General features: G+C 43.8%; 1 protein-coding gene across 8 annotated transcripts in view; it reads right to left on the bottom strand.

Annotated features, from left to right (window-relative positions):
- The window catches only part of RAPGEF4 (Rap guanine nucleotide exchange factor 4), a 320,154-nt gene that overhangs the window by 119,432 nt on the left and 174,529 nt on the right, over positions 1-26,193 (bottom strand). For 7 of the 8 annotated variants that reach the window (XM_009443773.5, XM_009443774.4, XM_016950048.4 and 4 more), the window contains 2 exons: positions 15,365-15,437; positions 10,875-10,894 (listed from right to left, as the gene is read on the bottom strand). In XM_009443773.5, the coding sequence (XP_009442048.3) occupies positions 10,875-10,894; positions 15,365-15,422 (78 nt within the window). In that variant the 5' untranslated portion in view covers positions 15,423-15,437. Of the gene's footprint in view, positions 1-4,978; positions 5,050-10,874; positions 10,895-15,364; positions 15,438-26,193 lie in introns of those variants that run through there. The other variant, XM_016950050.4, reaches the window with a different exon arrangement.

Here is a 26,193-nt window from a genome sequence, read left to right as displayed (position 1 = left end):
GGGATTCAAAGAATTTAGTAACACTGTTACTTAAAACTACTTCCATCCCCAGCTTCCTGTTTTTGTGAATGAGTTTTCCCAGTGCTTGCATACATAAAAACCAAGAAGAAGAATGAAACTGCTATTTCCTAAAGGTGCATGAATTGACTTTTTAGAATAATTCATTTTTTAAAACACTTGCCAAAGTCACCCAGTGATGCATTTCTAATAGTAATTTACTTTAATGTTTAATATTTTTGTACAGAAATTTATAAAATACTTATTTTGTTTTGATGATCATATATATCTACTTATTGTCATAACTCAATCTAGAAGAAAAATTATAACAAAGACCCATGGTCACAAGAGATTTTAAAACACGAATATTTAAATGTAAGTACATATTTTTGATACATGTTCAGTATGAGGGTGATCCATAAGAGACTTTCAATCACAAACATACATTACAACGTGAAGCTGCCATACTGACCCTGGGCAGCTCATATTTGGACAGTTAACATGAGTAAAAAAAAATCTATTTAAGATGCTGTTGTGTTTGAGTCTTTGTTATTATAGCTGAATCTGGATGACAAAGTCGTCTGGCCTGGAAAACAATATGTTACAGTAGAATAAAATTCTACAGAGGAAATAAAATGGGAATATGACTTAAACAACAAAAGGAAATAATATAACATTGTAACTATTAAAAAGCTTGTTCACATATTTTTTTAAGTGGTGAGCAACAAATTATTTTTCACAATGCCTGGTCTAATATACTGTATGCATTCCATAAAAACTTGCTGATTAATAAAGCCATTCCTTGAGAAAATTTGTTTAACTTACAGGACTGGAACTCAATTATTCTGTATGGACTTGCAGACCAGACCATGCTGCATTTAGCAAAGTCAAATATCAACAATATGTGAGAATGGAAGACTATATATGTGCACATATGAATGGATGAATGAGCGAATGAGCTGGTTATTTTGGTGGTTTCCAAGTACTAGGAATCTTACAAACGAAAATAACATTTACTACTAATATTTCCACTTTTCATCCAAATATCTTGTGCCATGTAACTAAAACTTGAAGGTTACACATGCATGAACACTGGAATGACCACCAGAGGGAGCCCACGTGTTTTTCTGAATATGCGAAACACCAAATTGAGAAAAAGGAAGAAAACACACACAAAATATAAAGCTGGGGGTGGGCGCATGGGGGTGGGGGTGGGGGGCGCATGGGAGTCGGGGGGTGCGAGGAGTGGCGGGAAGGGGAAAGGGAAGCATTACCTGTTTCAGTTATTTAAGAGACTATATTATTGAATGACAGAACCATTTACGCATCTATGTTACAAATCCTTTTACTAGGCAGCTGTACACTGCAATGCTTTGACACTTATAAAAGGAGAATTGGTTAAACGTAAGATTTAAAAAATCTCACATAACCTAAAACTAGCAGGTCCTGGGTGGGCTGCTGTGATAACATCCATGACTCTCCCCTGTGCCCCAAACAAGCCAGCTGCCTTCTCCAGCTTATCTTTGTGTTCCTGCTCTCACTCTCTATTCCGGTTCATCTTTGTGGTTAACTTTGGAGGAAGGTTTGGGTGTGGCTTCCTCACTTTGTTTGGGATTGGGCTATCAAATTACAGCACCAGAGGAGCACTTGGTGTGACTTGGGAATTTCTGATTCTCCTGTCTGAGCCAAGTTTATAAGGACGGTAAGATGAATGACTTTCCATTTGTTGTCCTGAAGTCTTCCCAGAACTGAGAATTGAACCAAGTGCTAACAGGAAGCAAGAGCACCTCTCTAAGGCTTTCCAGGCCCAATCTCCACTTACACCAGAACCCACAGGCCTGCCTCAGAGAGCTCCCCGCAAGCTAGAAAAATATCCTGGGACTGAGGCTATAGAAACAGGATGTGATCTTATCTAGAATTACGCTCCATGTAAACTGAATAGAATGTTTTCTATTTGAGATCAGTGTCGAGTTTTGGAATCCCCTCCCACCTGTCCAGTCCCCCCGCCCCCCAGCGCCACCCCCCCCCCCCCCGCCCCCGGCCTGGCTTGATCTTACTAATCCTTTTATTGTGGTAAGTCAGATCACCATTATACCAGTGAGGAAACTGAAGCTCCTGGAAATGAGTGACTTGTTCAGTGTCACTGGCTATTAAGTGTCAGGGATGGGAACTGGCAAACATGCGCTTCTAGGGACATGGATTGTAACAATGAATGAGTATTGAACCCCGTCATACTAATGTCTTTGGAGACAGAAAGAAAATTATTGTCTTCCTTTTCCCTCAAACTACAATTGAGTGAAAAGCATGACAGAAGTGAATTCAATGACTTAGCCCTTGTTTTACCCAGAATTTTCATGGTATGTTTTCCCAAGTTTCTTTTATGTCTGGATGGGGTGATCATAAATCATGTATGCAAATAAATTAGCACAAACAAATTGAATTCCACAGGCTTAGGTACTGGGCTGAATGCTGCTAAATTTAACATGCTTATTAATGCCTTGAATATGGAATCAAATCAAAAACATTCTTATCAAATTTAACAATGATACCCAATTGAGTGGGGGTGGCTGGCAGTTAGGAGAGCTAGTTTGAAATTTAAAATGACCTTGACAAACAGAAAAGGAAAAAGAGGGCAAAATTCAATAGAAAGCTTTGCAAAGTAATTCATTCAAAAGAGGGGGGCAAACAAAGAGAACAACAGAAATGAGGGAGTATTGATTGGGTAATTATAACGGAAAAGGAGCTGGAGGTCAGAGTGAACAATAGCCTCCAAACTCAAGCTAGTTCTGTATTTTAAAAAAGAAGGCATGATTTTGAGAAGTAAAATAGGGGGAAACTCAAGCTAATTCCCCCTCCAGACTCAAAATAGATCAAGCTCTTTGAGGAGGGGTGAGGAAGGTGTCTTGTTGGGACACTAGAATGCCTATGGCTTGGAAGCCAGGTTTTTATAACTTTGAAAGGGATCCTTAGAAAGAAGAGTGCCCAAAATAATTCAGAAGAGAAAATTCGGGTACTCTTTTCCTGTGTTCATGCAATGCTATCAGCCTGGCATATTGTTTTCCTTCCCCCTGGGTAGCACCCACCCAGACATTGCCTCCTCTGTGGGGCTACTTTGAACCCTTTCCCTTCTTCTTAACAAGAACTTCACAGTCCCGCTATGTGTCTCCACAAAGCAGATACTAGAGGCCAGCACTGGCTAAGTCCTTGGCATACATTATCTCATTAATACTCTTGAACACCTCCCTGGGCAAGATGCTACTATTATTCTCCTTCTGTAGATGAGGAAACAAATGAGTAAGGCAGTTAAGTAACTTGTTCATGTTCCCATGTTAGAAATTGGCAGAGCTGGGAGTTTAACTGAAACCCTAAGAGCTCCTAAATCCCTGTCCTGAGGCCACACTACCCTGATGACATGAGCACCCACAATACTTCACTGTTCTTATTTGTTCACGTGTGCTTCTGTCTAGGCTGCAGTGCCATATTTTCATAGTCCTATATGACGGCCTGAGATTGATCAATAAATGTTCATTAAATTGAAGATTTTCAAGCAAGCAGTGGTATATTCCAGGGGTGTTTCTGAGTCATTCTTTGGCTGAAGGGAAATAGAAAAGAAAACTAAATTAAACTAAAAAGGATTTAGACATTTATAAAAACTGGCAATAGGAATTCTGAACAATTCTGGACCATATTAGTAAAGGTGATTTGACCATTTTCTTTTCTGAAAATTTTAAAGAATTGAAATTGCTATATACATATTTATACATGTACAAATACATATGTATGTGTCTATATATATTATGTGTATATGTATATATATGTGCATTTATCTGTCATCTGTCTTCAATGTAATGTCATCTAAAGGTAAAGAGGGTGACTACGGAATATTTAATATCTGTGGACTTAGGGAACCTACCTGACACAGAATTCTTGGTAGAAGAGAATCTAAACCCTAAATGACATGTCAACACTAGATTAATTTATCCAATCTGAGAATACTATAATTTTTTCTGCTAACCATAAGACATATTTTGCAAATAATTTGTTCTCAGTTTCTCAAAACAATAAAAATTCAAACACATCAAACATAAGGGATACTATCTATTTTATTCTCACAGTTAATTGAGATAACATGCTAGCAGCCCAAAGTAACTGGTGATGATGATAATTGCCTTCAGTACAGGAGAAAATATCTCTGAAGACAGCAATATACTCTCCCACAGCTTGGAAGCAGCAGCTGTGTACATTACTAATAACATGACATCACACTCCTCCCTCCCTGCTGACAGTGGAACAATTCTGAGCTGCATCTCAAGGCTGTGAAATGTTTTAGGTGAGAGCAAGAAGAAGCTGTTGGCCAAAGAGAAACTCATTTCTTTTATTATTATTATTAAACTATCGAACATTACACAGGTTATCTGGGATAGCTTGCCAAATCAAATTCTGATGACTGAAGATGGAGGGAGCATATTCAAAGCAGGGCCGTGCAGTATATCTCAGCTGCAACCCTAGAAAATCGTCAGCATGGCGGCAGCATTAAAAAGTTCTATTTCATAAGAGAGATTTTAAAAATTGCAAAGAAACCAAACATAGAATATTAAAACAACCACCAAATGTAATTCACAGTATTACAAAAATAATTCTAAAATATAGCAATGAATCATCACCCCAATACATCTCCTTTCACCAACAAACTCACGGCAAGCAGGTCCTAGGAACAATGTCCAGGACATTCAAAAGCAACCAACACACGGTATAACTGACAACAGAAGGATCAGAGTTCTAGAGTATTACCTACATTTCCTATTTACCATTTAGATGGATGACAACTACACGTCATCCTAAAAATGCAATTAGCTTACCACTTCAGAAGCTAGAGAGAGAGATGGTATGGCTAGCTTTTGTAAGAGTTGAGGAACAGATGGAATAAAAAGCAGAAAGAAATTCAGCAAGGACAGTCTGCCCCATAAAATGCATAACTCACAAGTACAAAAACAAACATTTCCTCAGAGACTGGAGAGCTGAAGTTGTTCTTGGCACCTTCAACATGAAGTCACGGTGTTTTCTAGAAGGTGGGGCAAAATAAGTCCTGGCTCGGGGGTTACGCTTTCTAATAGGCCAGCTAATGAAAGGAGTATTTACACACTACACAGCTCACAGGATTGGGCCAGCAGCACTGCTAATCTAATCTTCATTTGGGTGATAAGCAATGTGTCCTTCAAAATCAGGACAAGATGGCTCAAGATTTTCAAAGCTTCAGCATTTTGTGGTTTCACTCTCCTATTAGAGTTTTGTACCCTGGCCAGTTACACGTGAGTTTCAGAATGGTAATGGCACTAGTGAGGCCACTGGTACCCTAGAGCAGAGGGACACAACTGCTAGGGGAACACCGGTGACACTGGCCAAGGTGTCTTCATAGGTTCAGCCTGGATCAATCATGTAAAGCAGGGTTTTAAAAACTGTGTTCCACAGAAAACAGTTTGAATTCAGTCGGTCCTCGAAAGGTGGAGTTGAAAGGGTTTATACAGCCTTATGGAATTATCTCTGATTGTTGGTTTTTTTCTTTTTTTTTAGAGACAAGGTCTCACTCTGTCACCCAGGCTGGAGTGCAGTGGTACGATCCTGGCTCCCTGTAGCCTCAACTCCTGGGCTTAAGCAATCCTTTTGCCTCAGCCTCTCAAGTAGTTAGGATTACCAGCATGAGCCATCAATTATCTGAATTTTTAATGTTTTAAGTTTGTATGAGGATACATAATTTCTTATTTCTTTATCTGGCCCAGAATTTCATTGTCTTAGCCAGTCTGTAGTGATAAAATGTTGTCATATAATAGGTGGAAAATATTCTAATTTGTTCTCTCTAACCTTAAAAAAGAGCAACAATAAAGATAAATAAATGTTATTGTATTCCCTAAAAATTCCCCAAATTCCTAACCTTTTGACCCTCACAGTCAAAAGGTTCTTATTATTCTACTGCCCTTCCCTTAAGGAGAATTTCCACAAACTGTGAAACTTATTTCCTTACTAGTTGCCATTTGAAACCTTACATCTTTATAATAATTTCTAAAACTTATTCTTCATATAAATGACCCATAGTTTTTAAAGTTTGAGAAACTCCTGCTTTAAGTAATCTCCTTAAGATGAGACTTGCCAAGTGGTTTGAGATGATCTCCAGGCTGGGTCATTACTAATTACTAGCACGAATTCTTCTAGCACTTGGGAAACAACTTTGAGCTCCACATTGATGGTGATTTATAGCGAGAAAGCATTCTTCAGTATTTAGCAAAAAGCTTATTAATCATACTATCAATACTATAACTGCCTAAAAAATGAGGACCTCGGGCTGGACGCGGTAGCTCACACTTGTAATCCCAGCACTTTGAGAGGCTGAGTCGGGCAGATCACAAGGTCAAGAGATCGAGACCATCCTGACCAACATGGTGAAACCTTGTCTCTACTAAAAATACAAAAATTAGCTGGGTATGGTGGCACGCGCCTGTAGTCCCAGCTACTCAGGAGGCTAAGGCAGGAGAGTCACTTGAACCCAGGAAGCAGAGGTTGCAGTGAGCTGAGATTGCACCACTGCACTCCAGCCTGGCGACAGAGCGAGACTCCGTCTTGAAAAACAAACAAACAAACAAACAAACAAACAAACAAAAACCTCACAAAAAATGAGGACCCCAGATGATCCTCTGGGAAACAAGATGTTTATAAATTAGGAAATGAGATTATGTTGTAATATCTCCATGAGTCTACTTCTCCAGCTCCTTCCACACTAAAGTAAAGTATTACCTTCTAAAACTAGGAAACCCCATAGCAGTTGCCCTTTCAGAAGTATGGAGCACAATAAGCAACACAATCTGCATAAGTAGCCAAAAATTAAAGACAGGGTCATTATTCCAAAGGGCAACTGTAACATTCAGCATTCAACATTCAAGCTTTCTTATCATTGTGATTTTTAACTTCAGTGTTAAACATGGTCAGTCAGGTATAGCACATATAAAAGACAGAAACAAATACAACTTTAATAGATCAAAGAGAATTCCTTTAACAATCACAACCCTATCAAAATAATCAACTTGCTTTATTGGCTCCATGGTTTTGCTTCCTTCCTTCTTTCCTTCTTTCCTTCCTGTCTGCCTGCCTGACTTCCCTCCTTCCCTCCCTCCCTCCTTCCGTCCTTTCTTTCCCTTCCTTCCTTCCTCCCTTCCCTCCCTCTGTCCCCCCTCCCCCTCCCCCTCCTTCCTTCCCTCCCTCCTCTTTCTTTTTTACTCTCTTTCTTCTTTCTTTCCTTTCTTTTCTTTCTCCTTCTCTCTTTCTTTCCTTCCTTTCCTTCCTTCCTTCCTTCCTTCCTTTCTTTCTTTCTTTCTCTCTCTCTTTCTTTCTTTCTTCCTTTCTCTGTTTCCCTCTTTCTCTCTTTCTCTTTCTTCTCACTCGGTTGCCCAGGATGGATTGTCTAGTGATACAATTATGGCTCACTGTAGCCTCAACTTCCCAGGCTCAACTGATCTTCCTGGGACTACAGGTGTGCACCACCACATTCAGCATGTGTGTATGTGTGTGTGTGTGTGTGTGTGTGTGTGTGTGTGTGTGTGTACAGACAGAGTCTCACTATGTGTCCTGGCTGCGTGGTTGTTTTTCTAACATTTTTCTTGATATTTTGTAGGTTCCAGCATCCTGTATTATCTCACATTAAATGATGTCTCCATCAATTATAATAAATAGTAGACAAAATAATCCAGCAAGTAGCTGCCCATCCATTTATTCCTACAAAGGTGCAATATATGAAAAGGAATTTATTTTTGTGCAAGGTAAGCCTGAGTCTGAGAATAAAATGTAGCTGGCAAGGCAGCCACAAACAGCACTTGTTGATGTGTGCATATTTTATTAAAAGTTAAACATGGTGGCTGGGTGTGGTGGCTCACACCCGTAATCTCATCACTTTGGAAGGCCGAGGTGGGCAGATCATGAGGTCAGGAGATCAAGACCATCCTGGCTAACATCATGAAACCCTGTCTCTACTAAAAATAGAAAAAATTAGCCAGGCATGGTGGTGGGTGCCTGTAGTCCCAGCTACTCAGGAGGCTGAGGCAGGAGAATGGCGTGAGCCGGGAGGCGGAGCTTGCAGTGAGCTGAGATCATGCCACTGCGGAGCTTGCAGTGAGCCAAGATCATGCCATTGCACTCCAGCCTGGGCGACAGAATGAGACTCTGTCTCAAAAACAAAAACCAAAACAAAACAGTTAAACATGGTGATTAACAAAATGATGAGAAGCTGGGAAGGAGAATTTTTTTTTCTACAAATAATCTGTTTGGACACTGAAACAATAGTCTAAATGATTTTATTTCAGTCCACAGGCATATTATTGTTATTTTGAAACATAAGGGGAATATAATATTGCCCAGCATGTAGTTAAAGAAGCTGAAGGATAAAAGAAATCATCATAATACAACTTGTCTCCTACGAAATAAACATTTTCAATTAACACCACTTTAAGGCTCTTAAGCTTCTTTTTATCTTTCTAGCGCTTCAACTTTGCTCATGAATGTCTTTCATTTCATTTGCTGTACTTTGACTGATGGCATTGGAGAGCTTTCCTAATAACACATGGTGATGATACATCTACTCTATTTGCTAATAGAGAATTAAAGTGTGGTTCTCTGTTTGCTATAGAATCTGACCTACAATAGCCTAGACAAATACAAATAAACATATACTACTACTAGTATTAGGGAGATGGCCTGGCCAGTTCCCCAGATCTTTCAGAACAACATGCTAACAGTTCATTGTATCTGACAAGCTCATTGTTCTGCAAACTTTAAATTCCTATTTTGTCACAAAGTGAGCTACATGATGACAGTTGTTAGCCCTCTGCTTAGAGCCCTGTGCCTGTTGTTCCACTGCAGGGGGATCCCGCCTAAAGGTCACTGGGTGCCCAAGAGCGACCACTTCCTTTTGAAGCCTAGAACATTTCAGCCCTCCCAGGGCTTGGACATTCTGTGTGAGCTCCCCACATCACTGATAGTCTCTTGATGAGGAAGGACAAGGCCTTTCTGTCTTCTTTATTTGGCAAATGATTTGTGTATTATTTGTTGTAGGATGGATAATTTGGGACATCCATGTCCAAAATGGTGGCAAGATCAGTTTGTTCCTTTAGAATCGTTATGAGCCTGATTTTCTAGAGCTTGACTCAACATACAAAGATTTTTTTTAAAGTTTTTAAAATATCAATAGCAAGGTTCACTGAAGAAGGGGCAGCCATAAAAGGCAAAAGGACAGTTAATTTATTAAAGGGTAGGACATTTTTCAGAGGTGAAGAGTAGCTAGAAAATGATACAAGACTTGAGAAAATACTAACCACATTAATAGTCCCAATGTTTACTGAGCCTACCTACTCTACTTGTCTGTGCTTTCTCCACAGAATATCTCATTCAATATTCATAATTTCCTTTTAAGGTAACATCCACATTTTAAAGAAGAGATGAGGATGTTTAGACAAATCCAGTAGCTTGGGCAAGACCACACAGCTAGGAACTGAAATCCTTTGCCAGACCAAGCGAAGTAAATTTTGGTGTAACATTTGAAGTGACACTGCTAGGTCTTAAACCCAAGTCTGGCCAGGTGTGGTGGCTCATGCCTGTAATCCCAGCACTTTGGGAGGCCCAGGCTGATAGATCACTTGAGGTCAGGAGTTCGAGACCAGCCTGGCCAACATGGTAAAACCCCATCTCTACTAAAAATAAAAAATTGGCTGGGTGTGGTGGTGCATGCCTGTAATCCCAGCTATTCGGCAGGCTGAGGCAGGAGAATCACTTGAATCCGGGAGGCAGAGGTTGCAGTGAGCTGAGATTGCACCACTGCACTCCAGCCTGGGTGGCAGAGTGAGACTCCATCACAAAAAAACAAAAACCAAAATCAACCCCCACCTCCCAAGTTTGTAGTCCTATAGCAGTGGGCTAGAATTCCCAACCAGTCCTTTTAAAACTAATACTATGAAAAGAGGAAGAGCTAAAGCAAGCCAGAGACTGATATCTGAGAACGGATATGGAAATAATCTAAATTGAATTCAGAGAGTATATCTTCCCACAGACATGGGACCGAAAGCAGAGAAAGGCAAGGGTGACAATCCTGTAACATTGCCACTTGGATATAGCAATCAAAGGACACAATTATAAGGTGACACATCTGAAAGCCAACCAAGCACTGCTCCCAATCAATCACTGCATACTCCTATCGTTAACCCTTCCATGTTGTTGTCTAAATTTAGATGTTAGTTAATAGAATGAATACTATTATTATTTGCATGCAAAGGTATGCCACTAAACCATGACCACTCTTGGAATGCTTGCTATTTCTTGGTGAAATCTTTGTCCTAAACCTTCTACTCTTTCACAGAAAGAATACAGTTTTACAGAAACAATTATAGCAATTAATCATTTTCAGTTTCCAAAGAGAAATGTTAACACTAGTGCACTTGTATATAATTAGACAAATTCATCAACTGACCCTGAATTTCATAGTTTGTATTCCTGCTAAGGAAAAACAACTAGTTTTCTATATGCTATTAGGCTAATGATTTGTTTGACTGCCATGTATGCATCATCAGAAAAAGAAAACACTTAGCAATTGTAGCATTTGCCCCTAGAATAACCTTTCTTCAGACTGGTTAAAATCAGGGACATGTGACGACCGTGTCAGAGCAATCAATCTTCTCCGCTTTCTATTTCAAAGTGACTTGCCAAAGATGCCAGAATGAGATTAGAAAAATATTTATTGCTCTGTTGAATGTGGGTCAAGAGCTCTCTTTGTTGGTAGGGTTACCATGATTATTTTTTACCTTATAACAATTTTTAGAAGATAGGCAGAGAGAGTAGCTACTCACGTTCTCCTTGTCAGGAATCCCTAAAGGAGGAAAAAGAGACAGAGAGAGGCCATGAATTGTATAATCAACCGGTAAAGTGGAATTGAAATTTTGCTGAACCAAACCAAGTAAAATTTCAGTGTTTTCAATTTGCATTTCCGTGAAAACTTACATAATGCTGCTTAGAAATATAAAAACTTATATAATGCTGCTTAAATAAATCAATGAATCAGGAGCAGGGCCATGTGCCCAGACACCAAAACCCAGGCTTATTTTGCTTCTACCATATGGTTTACTTTCACAGAGGTAAATACCCATCACTGATTCATTCTCACCATGAAAACAACTAATTCCACTGATTTAGGCACCAGAACACTCGGAATTTTGGAAAGGCACATCAACTCCTAAGTTTCACATGCTGTGATTTTACTTTGCAAACCACTCCACTCGGCTCTAGTGATTTGAAGCTGGGGCAAGTAGCACATGAAAGACATTGGAAAACAACTTCCATTGTGAGCAAAGCAAATTCCTGCTATCTCCAAGCCAAGTCTGAGCACAGCAGAGGCTGTTTCCAGGGGTATCTCAGTGTTCTGAGCTAGAAGGCTAATGACTCATCCATTTGCTCATTTGTCATTGATTTACAAACATTTCATGAGTATCTACTACAGGCAGTCCTATTCCTTTTTACCTCCTTCAGGCTTCTCCCCTGGTAAGGGTGGCCACACTCGGAGGTTCACTGCCCCAGCAGAGCTTAATGTCTCCAGTACAGCAGGCACAAGTGACCTTATACAGAGGAGACAGAAGCATAGGTCATTTTTACATGTGGTTTGCACCTATCTTCAAACTAGCGGAGCAGTATGAGGTGGTTTGCAACAAAAAAAATACAATAATCCAAATTCTGAGTAAACAGGACATTTTGTTTTTACACAAGGAGCTACACAGGATTTACAGTATCAGCATTAAAAGAACTGAGTGCTGGCTGGATGCAGTGGCTCACACCTGTAGTCCCAGAACTTTGGGAGGCTGAAGCAGGTGGATCTCTTGAGCCCAGGAGCTCGAGAGCAGCCTGGCCAACAAGGTGAAGCCTGTCTCTACAAAAAACTAGCTGGGCATGGTGGTGCATGCCTGTAGCTACTTGGGAGGACCGCCTGAACCAGGTTGGTTAAGGCTATAGTGAGCAATGATCATGTCACTGCACTCCAGCCTGGGTGACAGAGTGAGACCCTGACTAAAAAAAAACAAAACAAAGACAAAAACAAAAAAGCAAAAAACCTGAGTGCTCATCCTAGTAGGCAGTAGTACAGAATGCAGGAGGGGTGAGGATGAAAGAGACTTTGGAAACATTCCCTAATTGAAGCTTTGATCCACACCTGGGACCACACAAGACATAAAAACGCAGTCAGAAAAGAGGCAGAGAAGAGCTATTCTCTGAAAGAGAGTATTAACAGGCTCGCTATCACTTCCCAGGTCTGTCAGAAAGAGGAAGGATGGCCTCAGGTCAGCACTCTGAAGCTCATCCCAAATCATCCATTCATCCATCCGCCTATCCATCATCCATCTGAAAGAACTAGGGTTGATTGTATGAGGTTATGGGATATAACAGAAGCTTACTTTCTAGCAGGTTCAATAAGATAAATACACAGTTGCACAAATCACCATATATGAGTAGCTGGAAATTAGGGTATCTGTAGAGAAATGACACTGAAAAGGTGATTTGAGGCCACACAGGAACTTGACAGTTGGGCTAAGACATTAATAGTCTTGGAATTTCACCTTCCATGGCAGGCAATGGATGATCATTGAAAGGTTTCAAGCAGCAGAGTGATATGATCAGGAGAAAGGAGGGAAGGAGACTGTCTAACATTAAAAGACGTTTAAGACATAACACCAGATGACCATAGCATGGCCCTTGACTGAAGTCCAGTTTGAGCAATCAGCAATAAAGACATTCGGTTGGGAACATTTGAATATGGATTGGGTGGTGGATGTTATTAAAGAAAATCATGCCAGCTATTAGGTGTAATTGTGGTGCTCTGGTTACACATGAAAAAGTCCTTATTTTCAAAAATGCCTGGTGACATATTTGGAATGACGTGTATATGTGATTGTGATTAGAAGAAAAAAAATGGCAAAAATAATATTAAAATGCATATTAATTTACTACTAAGAAATATATTGAAGTATTAAAATATTGACATCAGTTAAATGAAAGTGATGAAAATAAGGGTGTTAACTGTATCATTCTCTCCACTTTCTGTATGTTTGAAAATTTTCATAATAAAAAGTAAAAAATGTCTTGGGGAAATCAGGCCTAGACTAGACCAAGGGTGAGATAGTGAAGGTTCACAGCCAGTTGACTCATCTCTGCCCTAAAATCCAAAGAGATGAGGCCCAAGGCCAGGTGGCTGCAGAGGGAACTGAAAGGAAGACTGTGAACATGCAAAGGAAGGGCGCTGGGCCCGGGCAAGCAGGGGTGATGGCGAGAGAAAGGAGGAGTCCAAAATGGCTGAGGTTTGGAGCCCAGCACAAGAGGAGAACAACGGAATTGTCAGAAACCGGCCTCTCCAGAGGAGGGGCTGGTTTTGCGGGAATCAGAATGTGTTCCCTTATCAACATTTTGAGTTTGAGAGGCCAGCAGGACAACCAGGTAGAAAAAGAACCTGAGGTCACCTGGAAACTTAGGCTGCCCCTGGAAGGATCAAACAGAGGTGTTGGTTTGGGAAGCGTTTGTATCAGTTGCAGGAAAGGATGCCATGGAAGAGGGGAGAGTGAGTATGGAGAAGGAAAGAGAAAAGAAGCCATGGCTAAACTCTTCCGTAAGCGGGGGAAGAGGTACCTATGGAAGAGACCAAAATGTGAGTGGCCAGAGAGAGAGAGGAGGAAGCCAGGATAACACAGTGGCGCCCCGGGAGCCAAGGCGGAATGGAGTCTGGACGTGGGCAACGGGAATGATCAGGTCTGGTTATTGGTTGGTCACTGGTAACTTTAGAGTGGTTTATTCAAGAAGTATGGGGCAAAATCCAGACTTTGAGGGGTCGAAGAGTGACTGGAGGTGAGGAAATAGCCAATGCCATTTGGGAGCTTTTTACATGCCTGGCACCCTTTGAAACACTTAACATACTTTGATTCACTTGATCTTCACAACAACCCTCTGAGGAAACCGAGGCACAGAGAGACTACGTGCCTTGCCAGATGTCAGCTAGGAGACAGCATTGCTGGGATTGCAACTCAGGTGCTTTAATTAGCCAGCCATCCCTGGCTCAGCCAGGAGAGAAAGAAAGCAAGAACAAGAGAGGAAAGGAAGGATGAACCTGTCCCTCCCACCCTCCTCCTCTGCAGGAAAGCAGAAGGCAAATGGGGAGACAGGGCAGAGGCTGCATAGAAATCGTGAAATGAGGGGAGGAAAATGAGGATGTTCACTCAGGATTGCGGTCAAGCAGGGAGAGAGATCTCTTGCAGTGAGTGACTGGTCAGCGAGGGAGGGTGGGAATTCTAGGATCCAGGAAGAGGATCTGAAGGGTGGCTGGCTGTGGCTCTGAAGATGCAGGGACTACCTGCTGCACCACTGGGTCTGCTGGCTGAAGCACTATAGCTCCAAAGACTCCAGGACCTGGAATCTTGTTATATGTGTACACACAAGAGCTTCCTAAGGAGACTCACAGATGCAATGGTAACGAACGCTAACCGTGTTTCCGACATGCATGAACAGATCAAAAGACTCAGGGGACATACGGGTTTCTTTGAGTCTAGTGGGTCCCCACTAGAGAAGAATACCACAGAGAAAAACTTCGTTTCTTTGCTGACCAGCCAGAGACTGGTCTCTCATAAAAGGCCTGGATGTTTTAAATTAAAAATATTTAATATGTACAACACACTGTTTTGATATACATATACCTAGTGAAATGACTACTGCAGTTAAGCAAATTAACCTATCTGTCACCTTCCATAGTCACTTTGTGTGTGTGTGTGTGTGTGTGTGTGTGTGTGTGTGTGTGTGTGTGGTAAGAGCATCTAAAGTTCACAAAGGCCTGGAATTGGAAGAGGCCATGATTTAGAAGATTAAATAAATGACTCACCCCACTTCTCCTCTTCATCAATAGAGTAAAAAAAAAAAAAAAAAAAAAAAAAAAAAAAAAAAGCAAGAGGTGGGGCTCTCAGGTATCCAGCTGGGACTGAAACAAATACAGTTCGTGCATCCCTTCTTTAAAAGGGCACAGAAAGAACACTGGATTTCACTATAAGATGAAGATATTTTGGGAAAGTATTCTATGCATGCCAAAGTTCCAGCTGGCACCAGAGCATACCTCTCTCTATCAGCTAAGACCACAGACTAATACTATATTAACCATTTCTTTAAAAATATCTCCAGTGTGAGCTGGCAGGTTTGTTTATCCACAAAAGAGTCTGGAGACTTACTCTGACAAGCTGGTGTAGGACATATTTTTTGTCACATGAAAACACATACCACACGACAAATTTTTAGATACAAAATGTTCACATTTTCCACTTACTGTCATTGTTAGAGCCCGTTTCCATAACACCATAAGGAGGAGCCAGAAGTCCTGCCATATACTGTCGATATTTCTGAAAGACAAGATTGTAAACTCAACACACAGATATTTACTTGCTTTGAGCATTCATTTATTTACATGTTAAAAAGCAGAAATGCTGGGTGTCAGGAAGCATCTGAGCCTTGTATTTATAGAGCCATGAAACGTGTTCTCCGGGGTCTCTGGTCTGAAATAAAGATGTTGTGTTCTAAACAGGTCTTCCTGAATAAGACTGAATGTGCCCGGGGGCAGGGGTTCTATCTCCGCCAGTTCATTTATATATTTGTGGCTGCCTGAATTGTGTGGGATATTTAGCACCCCCTGCACCCCTCCCCAACCCCACAAACACAAGCTCAGCTTTTTGTAGAGGGAAAAGGCACTCGAGCTTTATAGATGCAGATACAAATAAATGTGCTGCCTACTTAATAGGTGAATGGCACTGAATCAGCTTCTTTCAAAGCAAAAAGAAACGCATCTTGAGAAAAATGTCTTTTTTGAAAGAAGCTGATTCGCTTCCATTTACCTACTTCCTTTTACATCGTACACCTGCCTGTTTATGTGACCTCCAAAGAACTTTTGCTATGTGTCAAATAAAATAGTTTAGCTTAATTTAGAACTATTTGGATTCCCCTGAATTTATCTGCCTGACTTTTGGTCCAAGCTTGCTCTAAAACCTGGCACTTAGCATAAGGTATTAGCCCCAGGAGTCTGTGCTGTTTAGGAGGGATAAGGCTTGGTGAGAATAAAGCCATCTAGAGCATCCAACTAGAGAGGAGTGACATTTATAAAGAATGGAAAATGAATATTAGCCACCCTCTCTTCTCAGGTCATAAATACAATCTCCTCCCCTTTCAGAATGGAAGCTGGGCAATTTTATTTATTGCATGGTGTCATGTATATTTATGGTTTATAATTACGATGACACATACATGTGAAATAGCATCAAAAGAATCAACACTCCATAGTGTGCTTGTGGGTTGCACAAACGTCAGCAGAAAAGACTTCATCTGTAGCAATGGGCAGCTGGCAGCACGCAGTATTGGGGCAACCATCTGGCCCATTTGGTAGATTTGAATGGCGTTTGTAATGTGACATTGATGCTTTCTCAAAAGAGCCTTCTTCTAGTCAAGATGTAACTAGCTTTTTAAAAATTCTTTTTTTCTTCTCATTCTGAGGCAACTATACCAACACCTGCATGCAAACATTAAAACCATGATTTCCTCAGCCTCTGAGCTAAGTGATCACTCAGACATACCCACAGGACCAATATATCACCCTGCATTCCTGATATTTCCTTAGATAATTTCCTAATTCTGATTCTCTTCTTTCTTATGAGACACCATCTACTCTTCTTCTTCTTCATGAGACAGCATTCACTAAGCAGCACATTTCTGGGCTTCATATTATGCTGGACTGTAAACAAAACAGGCCCAGAGAGAGCAGATGAGGACTGGTTATGTTGTAAGGTTTCGTGACTCCTGATTACCATTATCAACTCCCTAACAGGCTCCTAAAAGAAATACTTCCTGTTAAATTGAAGGGGCCATTTCACTTTGCTTAAAAATATTGTCTTGGATGTGATGGGTGTTCTTTGCCTCAGGCACCTTAATGTCAATCCCCATGAGCTCCACAGAAGCACCTTCCTGATCCCTGAATGAATGGGACTTCATCTTCCTTCAGGCCCCATAGCACCTGGTCTGTTGCTGTCTTGTGGAGCACACCATCAGGGTCGCTGCTAGTGGGAACAGAAACTAGAGCAGCCCTGTGGGCAGGAGAGTGTGGGCTGGATTTCAGGACTTGTGCATATTGAGCATCTACTATGTACAGTGTCTCAAGATGGGCTTACAGCACAGAACAAGTAAACAAGGTCCTGTGCACTTGTGAAATGTCCATTTTCTTCAACACAGGGAACTATGTCTTGCACATAATACAAACTTCGTACTTATCTGTTGACTCTCTAAATTTTTCTAGAAAATTTCAACAGATACAGAAATAGAATACCACATACTCCACATTCAACTTCAATAATTATTAACTCATGACCAATACTATTTCATCTACACATTTATCCACTTACCCCTTCTAGAATTATTTTGAAGCAAATCTCAGATATCTTTTTTTTTTTTTTTTGAGACAGGGTCTCACTCTGTTGCCCAGGCTGGAGTGCAGTTGAGCAATCTCGGCTCACTGCAACCTCTGCCTCCCCAGTTCAAGAAATTCTCCAGCCTCAGCCTCCAGAGTAGCTGGGACAGGACCACAGACACACACCACCATGCCTGGCTAATTTATTTTTTGGAGAAACAGGGTTTCGTCATGTTGTCTAGGCTGGTGTCGAACTTCTGAGCTCAAAGCAATCCACCCGCCTCGGCCTCCCAAAGTGCTGGGATTACAGGCTTGAGCCACCATGCCTGGTCAGATATCATATCATTTAATCCATAATTATTTCAGCAGGAATTTCTAAAAGATAAAGACTCCTTTTTCCCAAAATAAAACCACAATACCATTATCACAGCTAAAAAATGTAATATATCCATAATATCCAGTTGATGGTCAAACTTTGTAATTGTTTCATTCATGTCATTGCTGAATTGAATTTTAAAATAATTCATTTAATAAGACAATATGGGTTCCAGCATAATAGCTTTTAGTATAGTGAAGATTACCAAATTAGGGTTGAAATATTTATACTTGTAAATTAAAAGTCAGTCCTTAAAATTGATGGGGCACTTTTTAATAAACATTCACTAAACCTGGGAGATTCATTCTTATGTAGCACCCTGCAGAATGCTCTATATTAATTAGGATAAAAACAGCTAACTAGAATAAAACCTGTATCAGAAAATTGGGATTTCTAAATTATTTGCATATAGCTTGATCTTTGGGCAGCATTTCATCTTCCAAGCACAAATTTAAAAAGCAGTTCAGGTAGATAGAGCTCCCTCTCCCCTCCCCCCTCCCCCCTCTCCCCTCTCCCCTCTCCCCTCTTTCCACGGTCTCCCTCTGATGCCGAGCCGAAGCTGGACGGTACTGCTGCCATCTCAGCTCACTGCAACCTCCCTGCCCGATTCTCCTGCCTCAGCCTGCCGAGTGCCTGCGATTGCAGGCGTGCGCCGCCACGCCTGACTGGTTTTCGTATTTTTTTGGTGGAGACGGGGTTTCGATGTGTCGGCTGGGCTGGTCTCCAGCTCCTAACCGCGAGTGATCCGCCAGCCTCGGCCTCCCGAGGTGCCGGGATTGCAGACGGAGTCTCGTTAACTCAGTGCTCAATGGCGCCCAGGCTGGAGTGCAGTGGCGTGATCTCGGCTCGCTACAACCACCTCCCAGCCGCCTGCCTTGGCCTCCCTAAGTGCCGAGATTGCAGCCTCTGCCTGGCAGCCACCCCGTCTGGGAAGTGAGGAGCGTCTCCGCCTGACTGCCCATCGTCTGGGATGTGAGGAGCCCCTCTGCCTGGCTGCCAAGTCTGGAAAGTGAGGAGCGTCTCTGCCCGGCTGCCATCCCATCTAGGAAGTGAGGAGCGCCTCTTCCCGGCCGCCATCACATCTGGGAAGTGAGGAGCGTCTCTGCCCGGCCGCCCATCGTCTGAGATGTGGGGAGCACCTCTGCCCTGCCGCCCCGTCCGGGATGTGAGGAGTGTCTCTGCCCGGCCGCCCTGTCTGAGAAGTGAGGAGACCCTCTGCCTGGCAACCGCCCCGTCTGAGAAGTGAGGAGCCCCTCCGCCCGGCAGCCACCCCGTCTGAGAAGTGAGGAGCGTCCTCCCTCCTCGTCTGGGAGGGAGGTGGGGGGGTCAGCCCCCCGCCCGGCCAGCCGCCCCGTCCGGGAGGTGAGGGGCACCTCTGCCCGGCCGCCCCTACCGGGAAGTGAGGAGCCCCTCTGCCCGGCCAGCCGCCTCGTCCGGGAGGGAGGTGGGGGGGTCAGCCCCCCGCCTGGCCAGCCGCCCCGTCCGGGAGGCGAGGGGTGCCTCTGCCCGGCCGCCCCTACTGGGAAGTGAGGAGCCCCTCTGCCCGGCCAGCCGCCCCGTCCGGGAGGGAGGTGGGGGGGTCAGCCCCCCTCCCGGCCAGCCGCCCCGTCCGGGAGGGAGGTGGGGGGGTCAGCCCCCCGCCCGGCCAGCCGCCCCGTCCGGGAGGGAGGTGGGGGGGTCAGCCCCCCGCCCGGCCAGCCGCCCCGTCCGGGAGGGAGGTGGGGGGGTCAGTCCCCCGCCCGGCCAGCCGCCCCGTCCGGGAGGGAGGTGGGGGGTCAGCCCCCCGCCCGGCCAGCCGCCCCGTCCGGGAGGGAGGTGGGGGGGTCAGCCCCCCGCCCGGCCAGCCGCCCCGTCCGGGAGGGAGGTGGGGGGATCAGCCCCCCGCCCGGCCAGCCGCCCTGTCCGGGAGGTGAGGGGCGCCTCTGCCCGGCCGCCCCTACCGGGAAGTGAGGAGCCCCTCTGCCCGGCCAGCCGCCCCCTCCGGGAGGGAGGTTGGGGGGTCAGCCCCCCGCCGGGCCAGCCGCCCCGTCGGGGAAGTGAGGGGCGCCTCTGCCCGGCCGCCCCTACTGGGAAGTGAGGAGCCCCTCTGCCCGGCCAGCCGCCCCGTCCGGGAGGGAGGTGGGGGGTCAGCCCCCCGCCCGGCCAGCCGCCCCGTCCGGGAGGGAGGTGGGGGGGGTCAGCCCCCCGCCCGGCCAGCCGCCCCGTCCGGGAGGTGAGGGGCGCCTCTGCCCGGCCGCCCCTACTGGGAAGTGAGGAGCTCCTCTGCCCGGCCACCACCCCATCTGGGAGGTGTACTCAACAGCTCATTGAGAACGGGCCATGAAGACAATGGCGGTTTTGTGGAATAGAAAGGGGGGAAAGGTGGGGAAAAGATTGAGAAATCGGATGGTTGCTGTGTCTGTGTAGAAAGAGGTAGACATGGGAGACTTTTCATTTTGTTCTGTACTAAGAAAAATTCTTCTGCCTTGGGATCCTGTTGATCTGTGACCTTACCCCCAACCCTGTGCTCTCTGAAACATGTGCTGTGTCCACTCAGGGTTGAATGGATTAAGGGCGGTACAAGATGTGCTTTGTTAAACAGATGCTTGAAGGCAGCATGTTCGTTAAGAGTCATCACCACTCCTTAATCTCAAGTACCCAGGGACACAAACACTGCGGAAGGCCGCAGGGTCCTCTGCCTAGGAAAACCAGAGAACTTTGTTCACTTGTTTATCTGCTGACCTTCCCTCCACTATTGTCCTGTGACCCTGCCAAATCCCCCTCTGCGAGAAACACCCAAGAATGATCAATAAAAAAGAAAAAAAAAAAAAAAAGACTACTTTAAAAAAATAAATAAATAAAATAAAATAAAATAAAAAGCAGTTCATAAAAGAAAATACCATATGAAAAGATGCAGAACCTCACTCATAACAGAAAGGTACATAAAAACTACAGCGCAATGTAATTTTTTAATCTGTCGGAACTGGCAAAGTTCCAAAAAGTTTGCTAATACACTATTGGTGAGAATGAAGCAAACATGTTATCTCAGATATTGCTTATAGCAGTGTAAAATGATACAACCTCAGAGGCAGGCAATTTGGAAATATCTGTGTAATTCTTTTTCTTTTTCTTTCTCCCTCTTTCTTTCTTTCTATATTTCTTTCTTTTTCTTTCTCTCTCTTTCTCTTTTCTTCCTCTCTCCTTTCCTCCCTCCCTCCTTCCCTTCCTCCCTCCCTCTCTTCCTCCATATTCAGTGGCCAGTGACTAGATCTATCAAATTTTAAAATGCATATTTCCAGCAGGGCGTGGTGGCTCAGGCTTGTAATACCAGTTACTTGGGAGGGTGAGGCAGGAGAATCGCTTGAACCAGAAGGCGGAAGTTGCAGTGAACCAAGATCGTGCCATTGCACTCCAACCTGGGCAACTGAGCAACTGAGTGAAACTCTGTCTCCAAAAAAAAAAAAAAAAAAAATGCATATTTCCTTTGACTGAGCTAGGAACCTCCCTCAGAGGGCAGATGCAGAGTCTCCTGAAATACCTGAATACATACGCAAACACATGTGCTTGTATGTAATAGTAAACCAAACAACAACAAAACAGGAAATTACTCAAATGTCCATTAGTAGAGGACACTGGGTTACTTTCTGAGAAGATGATGGGTTATTTCTTGATAAATAGATGCTGTTGGAATAGTATGACGCCATGACAAAGAATGAAGCGGCACTACTTATATACAGATATGGAATGATCTATTGCTTTTAAATTTAAAAAGCAAACTACAGCATGGTGTATATACCATTTTGTGGGAATAAAAGATGTTCGCGTGTGTGAATATACATAAAGATCTGTAAATGTGTAGCTATCTACAAGAAAGTAGTAACCAGGATTGTCTCTGGAAAAGAGATCTGGGTGGCTGAGGGTCAAGCAGGAGAGAGACTTAGTTTTCACTATTCATTCTTTAGAACTTTTGACTTTTATTCCATGGGACTCAAGAACGGTTAATGTTCTTCTCTATTTTACATGTATTATTAAACTCTCTAATAGATTTCAAATGAAATGGAAGAAAGGATTCTACCAGTAAGACATCAAGCAAACAAACAAAGCAAAAAACCATACAAACAATCAAAACAAAAAAAAATTTTAAAGGAAGGAGTTAGAGAAAATAAGAGCTTATATATGAGTGCTCTGGTCAACTCTCCCAGCTGACTCCAGCCTTGGAGTCATTCCAACCCAGGAGCCAACACATGAGTGAAGAAGCCTCCAGATAATTCTAGCTCCCAGCTAGCCAAGTCACCTCCAGCCACTCAAGTCACTTTTGTCATTCAAGTATTCCCAGATGAGGCTCCAGACAAGTTATTCCCCACAGCATCCTGTTCAAATTTCTGACCCACAGAAACCTGTGAGCATAATGAAGTGATGGTTGGCAAATGCTGTTAAGTTTGGCATGGTTTGTTACACAGCAATAGATAACTGAAGCAGAATTTGATACCTGAAAGTGAGGTGGTGGTACAACAAAACCTAAGATGTGTGGCATGAATTTTGGGAGGAAGCCTGATGGGGCTGGCGGAGATTTGATGACAGTTTCAAGAAGAGTGAGGGCTGGGCGCGGTGGCTCATGCCTGTAATCCCAGCACTTTGGGAGGCTGAGGCAGGTGGATCGCCTGAGGTCAGGAGTTGGAGACCAGCTTGGCCCAACATGGTGAAACCCCATCTCTATTAACAATACAAAAATGAGCCAGGCATGGTGGTGGGCGCCTGTAATCCCAGATAGTTGAGAGGCTGAGGCAGGAGAATTGCTTGAACCCAGGAGGTGGAGGTTGCAATGAGCCGAGATTGTGCCACTGCACTCCATCCTGGGCGACAGACAAACACTCCATCTCAAAAAAAAAAAAAAAAAAAAAGAGTGAGGGAGACATTAATGGAAGATGGAAGACACTCACACTCACCCTTGTTTTGCAGTGGTGGAAAGTTGAGCAAAACTGATGCCTGCAGGAATGTGGAAAATGAAAAGTGCCCCTGAGAAACTGATGGATCTAGCCAAAGAGGCTTCTAGGAAAAACACCCGTGGCAGCTCCCTTCTCTTAGCTGTATATTTTAAGGTGCATACACAGATGAGCTAACAAAGGAGTCATTTAGTTTGTATTCAGAATTTAGAGTAAATATAAATTAGGGTCTAGGACTTGCAGAGTTCAAAAATAAAGCTATTTCTAACCACTCTCAATAAAATATTTTCAAAGTTAGAAAGGGCCTCATGACAAACATCAAATATAGGGCATTGGCAGGAAAACAAAGCCTCAGAGTAAGGAGGCCAACTGTGCAACTGTAAAACCCTGCTTTAAGACTTCAGAAAGATTTAAGGTGGTGCTTCACAGATTGTTTTAGATACGCAAAGGACTTTTTAAAAGAATCTTAAGGATGCTATATCACAGTAACCACGAAAAGGTTCAAAGTAGGAAAAGGCTTATGCAAAGATGCACATGGGTATGGTTTTGTCTAATGAAATGGATGATAAATTGATACATAAGAAACCTATTAAGATTTTCAACAAATTACACTATCCTGGGCTGTAAGAAACAGAGACAGTAACTAATAAAAAGAATCCTTTGGACCCTTCAAGTTCTATGAGCAGGAAGCAGGCTGAGAACTACTCAGCTACAACACAGACTACGTTTTATGAAAAGAGAACATGATTCAGAAGGTAGAACTAAAAACCCAGAAGGCAGAATCAGACTGGGTGTGGTGGCCCACACCTGTAATCCCAGCACTTTGGGAGGCAGAGGTGGGAGGATTGCTTGAGGCCAGGAGTTCGAGACCAGCCTGGGAAACATAGCCAGACCTCATCTCTACAACAAATTAAAATATTAGCCAGGCCTGGTGGCGTGTACCTGTAATCCGGGCTACTGGGGAGGCTGAGGTGGGAGGATCACATGGGCCCAGGAGTTCCAGGCTACAATGAGCTGTGATCACTGCACTCTAGCCTGAGTGACAGAGCAAAAATCCTGTCTCTTAAGAAAAAAAAAAAAAGGCTTAGCACAGTGGTTCATGTCTGTAATCCCAACATTTTGGGAGGCCGAAGCAGGCAGATCACTTGAGGTCAGGAGTTTGAGACCTGCCTGGCCAACATGGTGAAACCTCGTCTCTACTAAAAATACAGAAATTAGCTGGGTGTGGTGGTGCACGCCTATAATTCCAGCTACTCGGGAGGCTGAGGCAGGAGAATCCCTTGAACCCGGGAGGTGGAGGTTACAGTGAGCTGAGGTTGCACCACTGTACTCCAGACTAGGTGACGGAGTGAGACTCTGTCTCCAAAAAAACAAAAAAGGCAGAAAAGCCAGGAGCCACAGAAAACAACTCCCGGAAAGTAGAATTGGACCTTAATCAAGGACCTGATGCCATTTGCCCAGCTGGACTTCAGAATTGCTACAGATTGGTAACTTATGTGCCACATATTCCAACTTTTCCCCCTTGTTAAGTGAGAATGTCTGCTGCAGTTTCCCTATCCCCTATACCCATTGTTTGCTGGGTGTGGGGGACACGTAACTTGTCTCTTTCATTCATAGGTCTGAGATTGAGAAGAAGCATCATCAGGGAACTGTACCTAAGAAACAGCATTCAAGGTGCCTCATCCACATCCAGATCTGATTTAGCTGATGGGATCCTGGACTTTGAGTTGACGCCATAACAGGAACAACTCTGGGAGTCTCAAGAAAGGACAGAGTGCATTTCGGATGTGGGAGGGGTTGTGAACTGTCGTGGCCAGACAGTGGACTGAGGCAGCCTGCCTTTTCTAAAGATGAATATAACACTATCTCTCACCCCATACGCTTTCCTGAAAGGTGATGCTCTCTTTCCTTCATCAGTAGGGACCATCTAGTTCCCTTCCTTTTGAACTTGGGCTGACCTGTGTGATTCTGTTGTAACCAATAGGATGCAGCGGATGTGATGTTGTGTGACTTCCCAGGTTAGGTCAGAAGAAGCCTTGCAGCTTCTCCTTGGTCTCCAGGAACACTTGGTCTTGAAATGCTCTCTCCTGGGGTGCTGCCTCTCAGCAGCCATCTGCCACACTGTGAGAAGCTAAGCTGCATGGGGAGACCACACCGAAGTGCTCTGCTCCACAGTCCAACTGAGGCCAGCCTCTGAAGCCTCCAAATGATTCCAGCCCCCAGGTGCTCAGATCAACTCCAGCCATTCAAGTCTCCCCTACTGAGGCCAAGACAGTGTGGAGCACAGACAAGGCATCCCTTTGTGCCCTTTTCAGATTCCTCGGGGAATCCATACATATAATAGAATGGTGGTTGCTTCATGACACTACATTTGGTGTGTTTGGTTAGACAATAGATAAAAGGAATAGTAGAGACTAAACATATGCAATTGGAAGATCTGGCTTCTACAATGAATAAGCAGGGCTGGAAGATCACCTTGGGAGTTAATGAGCCACATTCAACAGGGAAGCTGTAGAGTTTATAGCCCTCAAAGTGGTGTGCAGACACTATTTGTGTTCATGGGGTGCAATGGAGAAACTGTCTAGAGGTTATTGGAGAGGATTGGGGCATAAGGATTCTAGGTTTTCAAGGTGACAACTGCTAAACCAGATGGCACCATGTCTATGTGGCCTAAAATAGATGAGAGCCAATGGTACAATTTTGGGAGCCCAAGCCTGAAGCGCTCTTTGCTGAGCAAACACTGAGGCCATGGAATCACCCACTGTGTCTGTCTGGCAAGGGGCTGGACTGATGGGGCTGGTCTGCAGCCAAATCACAGAGCACGCATGGCACCTGGCAGCAAGGGTCATGCCCACAGTGGCATGAGCAGACAGTCCTCTCTCTTTGATTGTCCCATGCAGCGGTGGGGTAATTCCCTTCCGCTGTAAAATCCTCCTGAGGTAGAGGGATTTGGGGAGTTAGACACTGGGTAGTCTTCTAGTAGGCCTTATTGGTGTTTAGCTGATGAATTGAAAAAAATAAAAGAGAGATGACCATATCAGTAATGCTAGGTTGTGGAGCAGTTCATATCTTTATAGAACTTTAATAGTCACTTCAAGTTCTCTGAAAATCAAAATGAAACTTAAGGGGATTGCCAAGCCTGTGTTCAATAAGGCCCACACATATAAGTCAGCACAAGTCAGCTTAAACCTGGGGTCAGCAGTGGTTCAGAGGTGACTCGGCAGGTCTTTATGTGGCCCCCACATGCCCTCCACACTCCGGCTGTGGAGGTGTGTGGTGGCCTGGCTGAGCTCTTGGACAATGTCCTCTCTGGGGCCCTGGTGCACTTCCCCCTGTAAACCCTTTCCCTGGATCCCAACACACTCTGACACCTTAACAACATCAATGACCTCACCCTGTCGTTTTTCAAA

Source organism: Pan troglodytes, chromosome 13 (assembly GCF_028858775.2).
Source record: "Pan troglodytes isolate AG18354 chromosome 13, NHGRI_mPanTro3-v2.0_pri, whole genome shotgun sequence".
NCBI classification, from domain to species: Eukaryota; Metazoa; Chordata; class Mammalia; order Primates; family Hominidae; genus Pan; species Pan troglodytes.
This window is presented reverse-complemented; position numbering and strand designations above follow the sequence as displayed.